The sequence below is a fragment of the Pteropus vampyrus genome, unplaced genomic scaffold (assembly GCF_000151845.1).
Source record: "Pteropus vampyrus isolate Shadow unplaced genomic scaffold, Pvam_2.0 Scaffold379, whole genome shotgun sequence".
Taxonomy (NCBI): Eukaryota; Metazoa; Chordata; class Mammalia; order Chiroptera; family Pteropodidae; genus Pteropus; species Pteropus vampyrus.
The window spans coordinates 1,082,721-1,099,004 of NW_011889160.1; the positions used below are offsets into that span (position 1 = coordinate 1,082,721).

Here is a 16,284-nt window from a genome sequence, read left to right on the forward strand (position 1 = left end):
GGTGCTTAAGAAGAGTTTATTGTTTGAAGATAGTTCTTTCTAATATTTTGAGAGGAGGAAGCTGCATCAAATATTGATTCCTTCTCACTGTGTACCTCTTACATATGCAGGAAACAGTACAAAACAATGTTGGTTGAAGTGCAGAATTATGTCATCCGGGCCACATGAACCAGAAAAACAAATTGGAGAGAAGGGAGGTTGATGTGGGCTGAACATGCTAAAGAAGGCTTCTGCGCGTGGCACAGATGGGACGAGTTCACGCCTGAAAAAGTAGAAATGGAAAAGACGATGAGGAAGCACGAAGGAGTAAACCTAGGGGAACAATGCTTTTAGCTTTTGGTTGCCTCCTCAGCGTCACTTAGTATTTGTCCTTCTGGCTGAAGCCGTACATGAGGCAGTGTGTGGGGCAGTGGAAAGCCTGGTTGTTAATCCTGCCTCTCTTACTTGGGAGCTGTCACTTTCACTCCCTGAGTCTCAATGTGCACATCTGTAAAGTGGAAACAGTACCACCTGCCTCGTAGTTGTTGTTGGTGGCGGCGATAGAATTAGGTGAGAGAACGTACGTGAATGTTCTAGTGTAGTAGGAACTCAGTAAATGTTAGCTGAATCTGAACTGGGTTGATTTCTTTGGGAAGAAATTTATCCTGATTTACAGATTGCCAAGTTGCCTGCGATTCCTGTGGTGGTGGATGGGACCCTGTAAGCGATAACAGCATGGTTTACTTACATAAAAGCTTCGACATAACATGCCACAAACTGCAGTGTTATTGCCTTGGGCCACCGTGGTTTTCTTTAAATGGTCCCATTCAGCCTTCACAATCTTAACAAAGTTGGTGCCAAATATTTCAGTGCTAACTTCTTTGAAACGAGTTTAATTTTCTTCCATATAGGTGCGGAATGGCCACATCAAAAGAATCACTGATAACGACATCCAGTCCCTAGTGCTAGAGATTGAAGGAACAAATGTCAGGTAGGTCACCACTCTGTTCTCCCAGAGACATTGTACTCCAGGGGGCAATACACCAGAGAGATGAATGGCACAGACTGCCCAGTATGAATTCAGCTGCTACTTAGAGCTTACCTTGGACAGTTTACTTAATCTCCTCGGCCTTAGTTTCCTCATCTGTAAAATGGGGATAATAACAGTACATCTTCCTTATAGAGTTATTGTGAAGATTGGATAAGTGAATGCGTATAAAACACTTAGAATCTGCTAAACACATAGTAAGCTAAACGCTACGTAAGAATTAGCTATTAATAATATCTAACCAAGGGGTGTATGTGTGTGTGTGTGGCAGAACGGGATGGGGTGTGTCGCAGCCATCACCCAGTGGGTGGCCACTGTGGTTTTCAGTGCCACAGTGGTCTTAGTTTTGGTTTTCTATCATTCGTTGGTTCTCTTGGACCAGAATTGGATCTTCTCTCACTGGAAGAATTTGCTCAGATCCATTGGTCTGGCTTTGCTTTTCAGCTGTTTTATTGTTGATGTCTAGTTCGTGTTAAGCTTTTGTTTCAGAGTCCAGCATTTTTTAAAGCATTGGCTGACTTACGGGTTGAGAGATTTATTGGTGGACGTATCTGGATCTTTTAGATCTGCCTTCCAGTTTGTCCTCTTGGACCACGTGTTATGGCCGTGCGCGCCACACAGGAGATAAGTAGTGTGTTTACTGGTATTTCCTCTTTCTATAGCACCACGTATATCACATGTCCTGCAGACCCAAAGAAGACACTGGGAATTAAACTTCCTTTCCTTGTCATGATTATCAAAAACCTGAAGAAATATTTTACCTTTGAAGTACAGGTATGTATGTGCATATGCCTGCATACATACACTCTTGGCGTACCGGAGAGGTGTCTTAACTTGTAGGGGAAAGGTGGCCCCAGGAAAGGATCTTTATCTTTTCGTATGTCTTCTTTTCTGCTTTTGCTATACGCTTGATTTGGCCCTTATTATTATAACATAAATTTGGTATTAGTAATCAGAATCCAATGCCAGGTTTTAAAGAAACACAGTAAGCATCTAGAAAATCTAATCCATAGCTACAAGATTTCAAAGCTTAAGGGTTAGAGTCGTGTCCATTTGGAGAGTAAATCATTTAATACTGGGTTACTGATGGTCTCTATTCTAGTATTTTATTTTTCAAAGGGAAGAATGTTTATGATATCATCCTATGGTCTGAGAGCATGATGGGTGTGTCATATGTCATAAGCAGCTGGTGTTGTCTTGACAACAAATAAGATAAACTTGCTACTTCCAGGCCATCTGCATCTAATGTGACCTATGTCTGGTCTGTTTATTCTCCCTTGGGTCTCAGCCTTGGGAAACTGGGCTGTGGGAGTACAGGTCCTTGCCGTAGCAAGATTGTTTGCTGCTTCCAGGATAGAGTGAATGTGACTCTTGTCTATATTTGAAAGGTACTAGATGACAAAAATGTGCGTCGGCGGTTCCGGGCTAGTAACTACCAGAGCACCACCCGGGTCAAGCCCTTCATCTGCACCATGCCCATGCGACTGGACGACGGCTGGAACCAGATTCAGTTCAACCTGTCAGACTTTACTCGGCGGGCATATGGCACAAATTACATTGAGACACTAAGAGTGCAGGTTCGGGGTCCTTTTCCAGATGGAGCCCCAAATGGGAGAGGGGGGCGTGGGCCGTTACTGGCTTGTGTCCCATGTGACAGAACAGTGTGGGTTTCTGGCTCAAATTCCCAAGTTACTGTTTGGTGGGCTTGGACCTCAAAGGGGTCCAGGACTTATTCAGGATTTTGCTTATATCCAGTGGGAGAAAACGATAAGCAAAATCTCCCTCTTGTCACAGTCGACCCCCTAGGCCAAGCCCAGGAGTTGCAAAATGGATGCAGCTTTGACACACCATGGGGATGGGGGCGCGCTAGGAGAATCGGCAGGTGAGGAAGGACAGTCACGTTTAGTCTCTCAAAACAAGTCTCTGCATCCACAGATCCACGCGAACTGTCGCATTCGACGGGTTTACTTCTCAGACAGACTCTACTCAGAAGACGAACTGCCAGCAGAGTTCAAACTCTATCTCCCAGTTCAGAACAAGGCGAAGGTACGCTGGCCTTCCTCCGAGGACCGGGCAGTGAGTCGGGGAAGCAGGGGCCTGGAAATTGCTCTGTTCTAAGAGCTGAGCTGCAGAGCCTCTGGACAAGGAGAGCGGAGAGCCTTTCCCTCTCCATCGTAGACCCCAAGCCTTCCCCACCCGCAGCGCTGAGCCAGGAGCGATCTGTCAAGTGCCCGTTACTGCTCCCTCCACCTCCACAAGGTGACCCTGCCCCATCTGAGGGGTGGGCGCCTGTTCCCACCTGCTCACAGGCCTTCCACTGGAGCCTCTGTCTCAGCCCCACGTGGCTTTCCGCCGACGGGTCTCCCCTGACCCAGTGGTGGGTGCTTCGTGCCTGCCTCTTGCTGACATGTCTGCATTTCCCCCCAGCCCAGCATCCCCTCCAGTGTCACGGTGTCAGCGGCACTGATCATCTGTTTTCTAATGATTTAAACCAATGCTTCTTTCCTGTTTTGTTTTGTTTTTTTTCCTCCAGCAATAACTGGAATGCAGCTCAAGGGGTAGACCCTGAAAACTATCTGGAGGACAGTGCAAAAAAGAAATACTTGTATTAGTTCACTGTGCTGTGTTCTTTTGTCTACTACTTGGTGTCCCTTGTCGCAGACACCAGTGACCATGCCGTAAAGCCACAATCACATCGTAAGTACAGTGGGGGATAAGCCGTCTTTTGATACCTGACTGCTGGAGTTCATCCTGCTGCCTGCCCCAGAGTGTGGGGAGATCCATTTCCCACGAACTTAGAGAATTAAAGATGTCCCATAAGGCAATATTTCTTTCTACGGTTTGTTCCTTGTTTTATATATTATCTAAATATATGTATATGCTGTGTAATACTCATCTGGAAATGAATAAAACGTTATATTCTTGGTTTGTACATTCGTTCTTAGTTTGTATCTTTTTTAATGGTGACATTTCTCTTTCCTTTGCGGTATGAAAATAGAATTCTTTCCAAAGACACCGTGTACAGTCATGCTGTGGAATAGCCTGCAGTGAGCACTTAAAGAATAAGGCAGATCTATAGATACTGATTTGGAACAACTTCCAAGATAAACCAAATGGAAAAGAACACGAATAGTGTATGACTAATAGAGACATCTTCCTAGGAGTTGGGTCCTAAGTCAAGCTCAGTACAAAATGGCATATAGTTCAGAGGCCATTAAACACCTTCCGAAGGTGTCATATTGTAACAGTGAGCACAGCGAGTGTCCCTCAGCACTGGGACAGGTCACCAGTTCCCTATTTGAGCTCCAGATAAAGTGCTGGTCTTGCATTTAGGAGCTTATAGGAAAAATGTTTTTTTTTAAACACCAGAATGAATGACATGAGAGAGCTTGCCCCACTCACACTCGAGGGCGTGTGCTCAGTGGAAGGGCCTGGCACAGACAGTTACATTTACAAAAGCTAAACACTTAAGATACAGCTAAGGTATGTAACGTTTCTTGGGAAGAAGGCAATTTGGGACAGAGAAGAGCACGTGTAGGTACACGGAGATGATCCTGAAGGATACACCAGAACCAGAACATTGCTTTCATCTGGAGAGAATGGTTATTGTATCATATGTGCACTTTTTTGTATAGAAAGTATTTTTGGAAAGGATATGTAATAAAAATGTCAAAAGTCTAAAACAGAACAAAAGGCCATCATAGATCCGCATCCTCCCCAAGCACTCCCCCTGGATTTGGGTCCTTTCAACAGGGGTGAGGCTGGAACTGTCGACACCCGCCATTTTGACCTTGTTAGAAGTAAAAGCATGTAGCGCCGAATCCTTCGAATCCTTCGAATCCGTGCAGTTAAATGGCGAGAAGCACTCTCTTCCCAGGTCCTTCTCTGCCACCTGCTGTGGGTAATAAGCCTGACCAAATCTCCGAGGAGGGTGGGGGCTGCAGGAGGTGGAGGGGTCGGGGGGAAAGGTGTTCCACTGCTACCTTCTGTGACTGTTTATTTCTCACAGTTGTCAAGTGTCTGGCACTCGAGGGCTCAGCCAAGACGTTACTGCTGATGATCCAACCGGAGCTACCTTTCCCATGGAGTTACCTCTCACCTCTGAGAGTCATCAGTTGTTCCGCGTCACAGAACAGCCATCGGCCCAGGTGACAGCCCAAATATTGCCTCGCTTCTCCATCCTTCATGTTAGCATTCCTGTCGTCAGACCCCATGTGCCTGTCTCCCGAGCTCTCTAGGTTACAGTGGGAATCCTCAGAAGTGAGTGGGGGTGGAGCGGTCAGGGCCTTCAACAGAGCTTCCTGTCTCTGGCCACTGTATAGTGAAATCTTCCCGCCAATCTGGAGTCTATTATGGGATGAAAGATGCTTTTGTGGAGGCCAGAAAACCCGGTTAACTTTTCATCTCTCTTTGGTGCCGGGACACCAGTGAAGTGCTCCTGAAAAATACAGTTCCTCACTCTCCTCCACACAGAGCCCCCTTCACCCTGAGGCACTTGTCAGACTATGTATGGGGATTACCTCACCACCCTCTTTGGGGTGGAAGGCAGCAGCTGTTGACTTCCCAGATGCTTCACATATCCATCTGAGAGGAAGTGAGGGGGTGTGAGGGTGATGGGATGTATTATCTAAGCTGGCCCCGGGCCACTGTGGATTGTGGCACCAAGGACTGCTCGGCCCCTTGCCCTCTGCCCCTTCCAGCTCTAGTTGCGAGGTCGAGGGAAGGAGGAAGGACGGGTTTCAGGGGTGACAAGCCTGCATAGAACTGGGGCCTGAGGGACCTCCGACTGGAAACGAGCAGGCTCGCAGTAGTCAGCTCCTTGGAAGGCATGGTGTGTTTTAGAAGGCATTGCCTTCCAAATGGGACTGTTTGTTAATTGGCATGAACTTGAGAGGATGGTGTGCAATCATACCCATCAGGGCTTGTCTCGGGGGAGAGCAGATTCACTATAGCCCTTATTTGCCACTGGTCCCTTGGCTGCTGCCCCTGAAGCCAGGCCAACAAGACCCACTGTGCCAGACCAGCCCCCTCCTGGGGCATTTCTCAAGGAGACACATATACCAGGCAACAGCCCCCAAGCTGATTTCCCTAGCACCTCAGCTGCTTTACCCAGAAGCCTCAAGTGTCATGGAATTCACTGAAAAAGATCTTGGAGCTCTTGTCTGAGTCCCCTCTACCCCCATTTTACTGAAGAAGACACTATAGCCCAGAGAGGCATAGCTAGCCCCTCTAATAGTGGCAGGGGCAGAACGAGGACTCGGGTCACCTGATGGGAGTCATATACCAACTTTGTCCTCCTTTGTGTTGGCACCCCCTGCCGCCTGTGTGGCTGGCTCTGCCCTTTTGGTAAAGGGCATTGACAGGTCAGATAATGTCCACCTGGGTGGCTGGGCCAGGCCAGCCTTGGCTGCTCAAAGACTAGACTCAGCTCTGCCTTGGCAGTGAGGGCTTGCCTGGTTCATTACTCTGTAGTCATACATCAGGTGAACTCCAGGGCCTGAGGCTGAGGGTAAGAAGCTGTGGGCCAAAGGTTTGTGTTTAACTAATGGACCACAAAAGCAACACATGCTCATGGGAAATTCAAACTGTACAAAGACTGTGAGGTAGGGCAGAAGTCCCAGTTTCCATTCCTGCCCTGAAGCTGAATGGGCTAGGCAAAGCTGTACCTACTTTACAGGTGTTTGTTGTACTGAATCATCACAACACTGAAACGGGACCTGCTACTGTGATTTTACAGATACCGTTTTACAGATGCAAAAACTAGGCACAGAGATCAACGTGCCTGAGCTCACACAGCGATACCCCTGGTGGTGGTGGCAGGTCTCAGACTCGAGCCGTTGAACCCCTGCGCTGGGCTCTTCAATCACTCGACTTTGGTGACCTGTTATTTGCTCATCAACAGAATTAGCCTGATGATAAAACACGTGAAACGTGCCTCAGAGCTGGGCTGGGAGAGGATGTCTGTGAACGATAGATCGGTTATGTTATTGTCACACAATGGAATATTACACGGTGATCAAAAGGGACACATTACAGCAAGACGCAACAGCAGAGGGAACCACACAACCACAACGCAGAGTAAAAACAGCAAGGCACAATATATAATTGTATAGAAATGGAATTCCATTTCTATACAATTTTTAAATAGGCAAAAAAGACTCGTTCTAGGATGCATTTATAAGTGACAATCTATATGGCAGGCACAGGACTGAGTATCTCAAAGCTCAGAGTGCTTTAGCTGGAGTTGGGGGTGGGGGAATTACATACACAGTTGAATATATTCTTTTGATTATATTTCTCAATTTAAAAAACCGTCGAATTTAGGTCCTGGTCTATTAAAATGCAGGCTCTTGGGGCCGAGCTCATTAAAATGCAGATTCTCTTTCAGGAGATCTAAATCTGGCCCAGAAATCTGCATGTTAACACCTTCCTCTGGGGATTTTTGGTGTTTCTGTCACTTGAGAAGCTGCTCCAAGTTGGAGAGAGCAAGAGTTAATGTGATACTTCTTGAGTAGAGGCAGACCAGATGCTGGGAGGGAAGAAAGCATAAAGCAACCTTGCCCCAGGCACAACTGCAGATAACAACCTCCCCCTGCCCCCTAAAACACCTTATGTTGCCCTTATACAAAATTCTAGCATGTAACTTTTATCTCTCTACCTTTTCCACAACCTGGAAGTGTGGAGTCCTGCAGCGCAAACCGTGAGTGCCTCTGGGCTGCAATAGAGCCCCTCCAAATTGTAAATCCAAAAGGCATCGAACATCTGGATGAAGCATGAGCCTTGGAAAAATTGTGCCTCTTGGTATCCATGGTATCTGAATCAAAGCAGAAAAAAAAAAAAAAACAACACTGCAAGGGATGGGATATGGAAACACACTGGGCAGAACCCCTTATTAAAGGGGTGGAAAACATCACTGAGCCTCTGCTATGTTGCTGCACGAGGTGATCAATATTAATAATGGCCTGCATGAGTTCATCACTTGTGTTTCCCCCAGCTCTTTCCTCCATCGTGTCTCAAGTTGTGAATCTTCCTGGTATTTGGGAGGGAATACAGTAATATCAGTAAATACAGTAGAATTGGTCCACACATGACTAGCCTTTGGTTTCCAAGTCACCCTCCAAAGCCGTCTCCTGTCTTCTGAGATTGTCCTCATTTTCATTTGAACCCTAAAGCATCCTTCCAAGCCTGGGACCTCTTCTTGGTACCGGGAACTAACCTAAGCCAACATGTCAGATTCTGGGTGACCCTCAGGATCCTCCAGCTGTCAGAAGAGGGGGAAGCTGTCCTCTCTCCCTCCAAGCTGGCTACCTGGGGCTGTGCTGCGAAAGCAGATCTCATCCCACAAGTACAAAATTGATAGTGAGTGTGCGAAAAAGACTCATGCCACCTGTTCCTAAAACTTGGCGAAGTGTCTGTTCGCTCTCCATGGGGAACGTGGGGATGTGTGGACAGTAGGATCGGACTGAGAAAGCAGGATCACATGGGGACCCAACGCTATGTGTGTGCAGGTGAGGGGTGGGACGAGCTGCAGGTCCTGTGGGAGTTCCAGACTGAAATGTTCTGAAGGTTTTAGGTGGCTGGGTTTGCCAAATTCTTGTGTCCCCTTTTTAATGGGGACAGAGGTACCTACATAATGTTTCTGGCCAACCCCATATTGAATTGGATTCAGAATCTCACCAATGAACAGGTGTCTCTGATATCGCTGCACTAAGTACAGGGCACGAGAGATTCGTTGCCAGAGGTGGTGCTGCTTTTGGTCAGTGTGCTGGCGGAGGGGTGGTGGAGGGGAGACACTTTACACCCAAAGTTTCTTTCTGGCACCCTTGCCCCCAGGAAATGGAAGCAAACTCAAGGGAAATGAAAATCCTGGAGCTTCCTTAGATGACCCAGGTGGACCACCTGCCCTCCCCTGTGGGGTTTGGCATTAGCTGTCCTACTGTACCCCCCACCTGCCCCCGATGAAGCCGTCGAGGCCTGCAGGGTGCTTCAGGGCTCCACTCATTCTCCAGAAGGCTGAGGTCACCCCCTGTGAGGGACCCATGGCCGCCCCCCTCCCCTCCCATTTGGGGCCCCATGGTCCTCAGAACCCTGAGCTTTCTTGCCTCACCTGTGAAATCGTATAAAAGGAAAACTTCTGTTTCTTCTTCTCTGCACACTATCGATACTTCTGACACCAGATGTGTGGGTTTTCCCACAGCTACCAACTCTCGAACACCAGTTGGGTATCCTACAATTCAGTTCAGACACGATCTAGCTGGAGTTAATATCAGATGCCGCCAGTCAAGGGCTCACAAGACTGCCTCCTCCCACCTCAGACACCAGCTGCAAGTAGCAGGTCCCCGGATTACCTGCACTTCCTCTTGAGTTGGCTACAAATTGGGGATTCCCAGACACCCCCTTCTCAGGTTTGATAATTTGCTGTAATGGCTCACCGAACTCGGGGAAACGCATTTACCAGTTTGTTATATAATAGAAGATATGATAAAGGATACAGGCAAACAGCCAGATGAAGAGAGAAGCAGGGTGAGGTCCGGAAGGGTCCCGAGCACAGGAGCTGCTGCCTCCGTGGAGTTGGAGCGTGTCACCATCTTGGCACGTGGATGCGTTCGCTGGCCTGGAAGCTCTCCCAGCCCTATACTAGAGGGATTTTTATGTGACAGCTTCATCGCACAGGCATGATCAATGATTAATTCCATCTCCAGCCCATTCCCCCTCTCCAGACAATGAAGGGTGGGGCTGCAAATTCCAAGCTTCTCGTCATAGCTGGGTCTTTCTGGTGACCAGCCTCCATCCAGGAACCCCCTAAGAGGCACTGCATTAGAACAAAAGACACTCCTATCACCCTGAAAATTCCAAAGGATTTCAGAGCTCTGTCTTAGGAACTGAGGCCACAGACTGACCAACTATTAGAACAAAAGATGCTCCTGGCCACTTTATTGCTTAAAAATTACAAAGGTTTTAAGAGCTCTGGTCAGGAGCTGGGAACGAAGACCAAAGAATATATTTCTTCCTTAGGGCACAATCTTACACCGTAACGAGGAGTTCAAGGCTATGCAAATCCTCTCGGAGAAAGGGACCAGGCTGCCATGTGAAGGTTCAAAGGCCTTTAAAAAACAAAGCAGATTTTAAATAGGTGCTAATATGGTAACCACTAGCCAACTGTGGCTATTTAAGTTTTAATTAATTGAAATAAAATTTAAAATTCAGTCCTATCACACTAGCCACATTTCAAATGCTCTATAGCTACATGCAGCTAAGGGCTGCGGTATTGGGCAGTGCAGATTTGGACAATGCTGTCTTAAGTGCTTGCATTAAACAAAATGAGACTTGAATTACCACCACCCCCCCCAACAAAATGTTCAATGTCGTATAATCATGTCCTTAATCAATGGATGTAAGCAAGCTTCTCAAATGTTAGCGTGCATGGGAATCACCTAGGGATTTTAAAATGTGAGTTCTAATTCAGCAGGTCTTGTGGGGAGGCCCTGGATTCTACATTTCTCTTCTTTTTTACAGTGAAAAATTTTTATATGTAGGATTAGCCAGCTGGACTCAGTTTAGATGATCCCAATTTTGTTGGCAACATCCAAAGCATCATAGTCGAGAGCTAGCCGAACATATGCCTTCTTCTCTCCCTCAGGCCTGATCAGGGTGCTGACTTTGGCCATGTCAGTGTCATAGAGCTGCTTCACGGCCTGTTTGATCTGGTGCTTATTGGCCTTGGCATCCACAATGAACACAAGTGTATTGTTGTCTTCTATCTTCTTCATGGCTGACTCAGTAGTCAGGGGGAACTTGATGATAGCAGAGTGGTCAAGCTCGTTTCTCTGGGGGGGTGCTCTTCCGAGGATATTTGGGCTGCTTCAGAACCGCCGTGTCTTGGGCCGTCAGAAGGTGGGTGACGTGCATGTCTTCTTTTCTGTGGCTGTGGACGCTTTTCGACACCGCTTGCTTTGCCTTCAAAGCCTTTGCTTCGGCTTCAGCTTTAGGAGGGGCAGGGGCTTCCTTCTTCGCTTTCAGCCCTCTCCCATGTTAGGGCCCCATGAGGCCAGAAGGCTCTAACTCCCTGAGGACCAAGGGGACCTGCCATGCCGGCCGCCTGCAATAGCTCTGCTCAGATGGGTGAACTGGATGTCTCATTCTCCCCTGTACTTGTCTTTTTTCACATGTCAAAATAGAAAAGTACAAAGCACCCATATTCCCACCCCACCCCCCAAAATACAGTTGTTACAATTTTTCATGTACCGCTTCCAGCGTTTCCATGTGTGTCGTTACGGCCTGTTAATTTGGTGGCCTCCAGTGAATCTTTCCTCCTAGTATTCACGCCTTGCGTAATTCCTTCCCCCGGTATTTGGGCTGGCCTGCAGCTTGCTGTAACTACAGAGTGTGGCAGAGGTGATGCGGTGCCAGTTCTGAGCTTAAGCCTTGAGGAGGCCTACGGTTTCTCCTTTTTAACCGTTGGAAGCTCTTGGCTCTAGGCTACTCTGCTGGAGCGATCTTGTCGGGTGACTGCATGGAAAGACACATGGAGAAGGATCGGGAGGCCCCATCTGTATGGAGAAAGAGAAGCATGGCCTCAGCTCCCAGCTGAACACAGCTGCACAGGTGGCCACCAGCAGGATCAGCCTCAGAATGGCCCAGAGATCCCAGCCAAGATGGAAGAGTCGGGAGGAAATAAAATGATAGTAGTTTTAAGCCAGGGGGTTTTGGGGTGGTTCTTTAAGTAACAATAGATAACCACGATGTGAGTGACACAGGACACAAGTAATACCCAGCCCCTCCCTTTTGGTGCCTCCCCCCGTCCCTGCACTGCCTCCTTGTCTCAGACCCCAAGTGCCCTTATGCAGGGGGAGGAGAGGATAAATTAATGTACAGGAGAAAGCGGGTAGTATTTATTTCCTTACTAATGTATATCTCATCTCAGTTCCCAAAGCATATGAAGTGGTTTACCAAAAACACATTAATGAAAGATGTTCTTAAACGTGAAAAGGATGGCGGGGAAGGGAGAGGCTAAGGGTGGGAGAGCAGGAGTGGGGCCTGCCACGCGAAGGTCTGTGTTGCCTTGCCAGCTCTCAGGTTTGCTTACGGAGGGTGAGTGGCCTGGAAATGTGGCCTTGACAGCCCTGGTGACCAACGCCTGAGGGGGAAGGCAATGGTAGATCAGGCTGCCTCAGGAAAGGGACCCACTGGGCCGAGGGGTGGTCTGCAGCGGGAGGAGGAGCCGGCAGGTGGGAGGGGAAGCGAGACGGGCTGAGTGGCAGGGCAGAATGGCAGGTCAGGGCCAGATTCCAGCTTCCGGCACAGAGGGCCATCCAGAGAGGGAGCAGCAGCCCTGCAGGCAGCTACCTCCCTGTTCCTGGACTGACACGCACCACGCCAGGCGCTCTGCGACAGGCACTCAGCTCAGAGTTCTCTCGGGGACCCCTCAGCTCCGTCGTGCCTCCCCTTATCCTTTGGCTTGAGCTTGGTCTGGGTGAGGGGTCCCTGCTCGGAATGAGGCCTGGCCAGTTAAGTTCAATTCCAGGGTCCGAGAGAGCCCCCCTGTCTCCTCCAGCAGAGGGTGGCTCTGCCTGGGGCCTGTGCCTGGGAGAATATTGTCAGAGACGGTGTGTGGTCAGGTACAAGGTGTAATTGCCAGTCCCTGAGTTTTGTTGGAGGGGGTGGGAGGATGGTGGAAGGCTCTGTGGAGGAGGCCTTTGAGCGGCCTGACGGTGTGGACACCCGGCCGTAAAGGGAAGGGCGATCCAGGCGGAGGGAGCAGCAAGAGCAAAGGCCCAGAGGCGGGGAGTCCAGGCTCCCGCTATATTAAGAGCACGCAGTTCCTCTGCATCGACTCCCCAGCAGCGTCTCCAGGCTTGGGGGCAGGCCCAGCTCTGGCCACGTGTGGGCCGAGCTAGGGTGCTGGGCTGAGGGAGGCCACTGCCCTTCTGCTCCCCCTTTACCTCCTGCTCCTGGGGAAGAGGACTTTGTTCCAGGACTGGGAGAAGCAGGCTCGGACGCTGGGTGGGGCAGGCTCCCCACTCCTATGCCTGCTGCCGGCCTCCAGCTCTGTGGGTTGGGGCCTGGGTGTAGGCTGTGGGTGGGGGGTTCTCCGGTTAATTCCTCACCTTTAATCCCTTGCAGCTGTTGTTCTGCCCAGGAGAGACAGTTGTGTTAGAGGGAAGGGAAATAGTTATTTTGAGTTGGCCACTAGCTTCTGACCAGAAGATAGAGATGGCCGTGCAGGGGCCTGACTGGAAGGGCAGCCGCATGATTAATTACAGGGGGTGTGGGGAGTAGGACGCGGTCCTCGGTCCTCGCTGAGATGGAGGATGTAGAAGGAGAGAGATGGGCCAGGGAGGAAACGGGCTCGGGAGGGGTATGCGGAAAATGGAGCACATGTCCATTTTTACTGAGTGTAGTCTGGATTGGCTGGAGGGGGTGGGGAAGGTGGACATAGCCTCCCCAGATCAGCCACTGGTAGCAGTGGGGAGAAAAAGCAGGTCCTTGAGACCATGACTGGGGCTTGGGAAAGGGGGAGGGGTGTCTTTCACTGAATGAGCTGCCTGTAAGGGACTGGGCTGGCCAGGCAGCCTGTGGTCACAGCCCCCCCTCTTCCAGGCAAGTCCTCCCACACCTCCCTCCCAACGGAAAGCAAATTTAGTGGATGTCTTCAGTGGCATCTGCCCTTTCTGCCAGTGGGGTCACTTTAGGGCAATGAGATGAATGGAAGTGACCACTCTGGGCCTGGAAAAGTCATGTGGCCAGTAGCTAAGCCCTTTCCTTTAGGACATTCCAATGTGGGCTTTGCTACTTACCAGCCTGTGACCTCAGGATGCCAGGTTAACCTTACCAAGCCTTCCCCTTTCACAGAAATGGAAGGATGACAGTGGCTGTGGTGGGGATTCACTGAGAGGATGAAGGAAGACGTTTAGGGCAAGACCCAGAGCTCGAAGTGTTGTCATGGTGACAGCGATTGTCCCGCTTCGTCATCCTCATGGGCATCGTAATGCTTGGCCTGCCTCTTGGGCCTGCATAGAGGGCGCAGGGAGGGGGTTCGTGGGGGAGGAGAGAGAACAGCCTTCGCGGGGAGGAGATTGGAGGCTCCCAAAGATTTGAGGAGGAGAAAGGAGCCCACTGGACGGTGTGGGGCCATGTCATTTTCTTCCCTGCTGTATCCCCAACCCCCGGGATAGTGCCCAGCACCGGTTTGGTGCTCAAAGCAAGTGTTTTGAATGAATATATAAACGAATAGGTGAATTTTTGAGTGACTCACTAGCCTCTGGGGGCGTGGACGTGCGCCGGGCCCCTGGCTAAAGACAATGGGATGATGAATTCTCGCGCTGGTTCGTGACCCAGGACATGGCGATCGGATCCCTCTGTCTGGAGTTTTAACACGGAGATACAGAGAGAAGGGGGTCGTTGGCAGCAGGGGCTCAGGAAGCAGAACTGAAAAATGGGCCCCCGAGAGCTGAGGTGGTCAGCCCTTCCAGGAGAGAGGCAGCCGGGGCGGGGAGAGGGGCACCTCCTCCCTCTCCCAGAGTCCTTCCGTCTGAGCGTCTGGAGGAGGGAAGTGTGAGAGGGAGAAGGGGGTGCTCCCTGTGGCCTGTCCCCCATCCTAGACGCCTTCCGCCACGAGGAGCTCATTCGCCTCCATTCGCAGGCCCGACGTGGCGCCCTGCTGTGTAGCCCTCGTGGCTGCGGAAGCTGGGTCCAAGCCACCTCCTTACAGAGTGGCTTCTCTGGTGGGAGGAGCCCAGAGAGAGCCCCACAACCCTGGCTTCATGGGGCAGGAGGAAAGAGGGCGCTTCTTCAAGGAAGCCACATCTCCTCTCTCTGCTCAGAACTGAGGGATGTGTACAAGTTGTCCAGGGTCCAGGGGACAGAGAGGGGAGATGGCTTTCCAGGCAGAAGGAACAGCATGGGCAAAGGCCTGGAGGCTGGAGAGAGCCTGCCCCGTTGGAGGAACTGTAAGAGGCTCCTTGTGGCTGGAGCATGGGGTGGGGTGGGGTCGGAGAGTGAGTGATGGGGCGAGAAGGGGCTCGGAGGGGTTCTCCACTCGGGGGTCAAAACCTGCCTGTGTGGGTGGGAGGGACAGCTGCATTTGAGTGACTTATCCTCAGCTCCGACACTGGCTGGCTCTGTGACCCCAGGCAGCTCATGGTTCCTCCCTGGGACAATTTCTCCATCTGCACAGTGAAAGGCCACTTTGCTATTCCCTAAGGCCCTGTCCCTGGCTCAGAGGGGCCAGGGGGCACTGTGGGCTGGCAGGGGGTGTGTGTGAATGCAGTTTTAGGGGAGGGGGCAGGCAGCTCCAAGTTTGCTCTTTACAAGGAAACCCCTTTTCCAGGGACCAGCATGGTCCAGCAGGCACAGCCAGCATCACTCCGGGTCCTTGGATCAGACTCAGGAGAGAGAGATTCCACATGGCTCCTGGCCTGGGTGGCTTTGTTTTTCCCTGTGGAGACCCCCTCCAACCTCCCCACCCACAGAGGGGACGCTGCCAGGCCCAGGGCTGCTTGGCTTTTCAGGGACCGCTGACTCACGGCTTTGGCAGCCCCTAGCCCGGCCGTTCCTCCAGCTGAGGGCCGAGGGGGGCCGGCACTGAGCCCTCCTCTGGCGTTCCTCCCACCCCGAGCTTCCTGCCATCTTCAGGCTTTTGCAGAGAGGTAGGGATCACATTTATGTCCAGGAGAAACTTTCCCACACATTCCCGCCTGCCCGAGTGCCTCAAAGATGCACCTGCTGGGCAGGTGTTACCGCCCCACTTTACCGAGGGGCCACCAAGATGCCAGAGGTGACAAGAGTCCTGCGTGATGACATGGCTCAGCTTGGCTGTGTTGGACTTGCAGCGGTGAGGTGTACAGTGGCGGAGCTGCTCCCCTGTCTCAGAGCGAGGAAGCTCTGCCTGAGGACCTGGCTGGGGCCCGTCCAGCCTGCGAGGGAGGGATTGGGCCGTGGACGCTCAGAGCTACCTACCAAGGGCATCCTAGGGAGTATTCCCTAAGGGCTGAGCCCTTCTTTCCTGGGGCCCCGCCAGGCAGGGGGCCTTGTGTGTGGGTGGCTGTCACTGGGAGGTAGGGAACATGTAGGTTAAAGGCATGGCTTTTGGGGTCAAGACAGCCTTGAATCTGAAGCCCTCTTGTTGGACCTATTTCTCACTGAACAGCTTGAGAAAGACGCCTCAGTTCCCAGATGGAGAACCACGGCATCTCCCTTTCGGGGTAGGAGGAAGGGGAACTGAGATGAAGTGATCTACTCGTCCATTCAAAGAAGTA

General features: G+C 50.8%; 1 protein-coding gene, 1 long non-coding RNA gene and 1 pseudogene across 2 annotated transcripts in view; 1 reads left to right on the plus strand and 2 right to left on the minus strand.

Annotated features, from left to right (window-relative positions):
* The window catches only part of CFAP20 (cilia and flagella associated protein 20), a 12,916-nt gene extending 8,957 nt beyond the window's left edge, over window positions 1-3,959 (plus strand). Inside the window, exons 3-6 of the mRNA XM_011379958.2 lie at window positions 1,690-1,801; window positions 2,416-2,604; window positions 2,963-3,073; window positions 3,561-3,959. Of these exons, the coding sequence (XP_011378260.1) occupies window positions 1,690-1,801; window positions 2,416-2,604; window positions 2,963-3,073; window positions 3,561-3,566 (418 nt within the window). The 3' untranslated portion in view covers window positions 3,567-3,959. The remainder of the gene's footprint in view (window positions 1-1,689; window positions 1,802-2,415; window positions 2,605-2,962; window positions 3,074-3,560) is intronic.
* Window positions 3,960-3,961: 2 nt separating this feature from the next.
* LOC111731498 lies at window positions 3,962-10,141 on the minus strand. Its single transcript, XR_002777167.1, has 2 exons — window positions 9,135-10,141; window positions 3,962-7,841 (listed from the first exon to the last, which is right to left on the minus strand). It is a non-coding gene; the product is annotated as an uncharacterized LOC111731498 (long non-coding RNA).
* Window positions 10,142-10,583: 442 nt separating this feature from the next.
* Window positions 10,584-11,059, minus strand: LOC111731499 (annotated as a pseudogene).
* Between the last annotated feature and the right edge of the window lie 5,225 nt (window positions 11,060-16,284).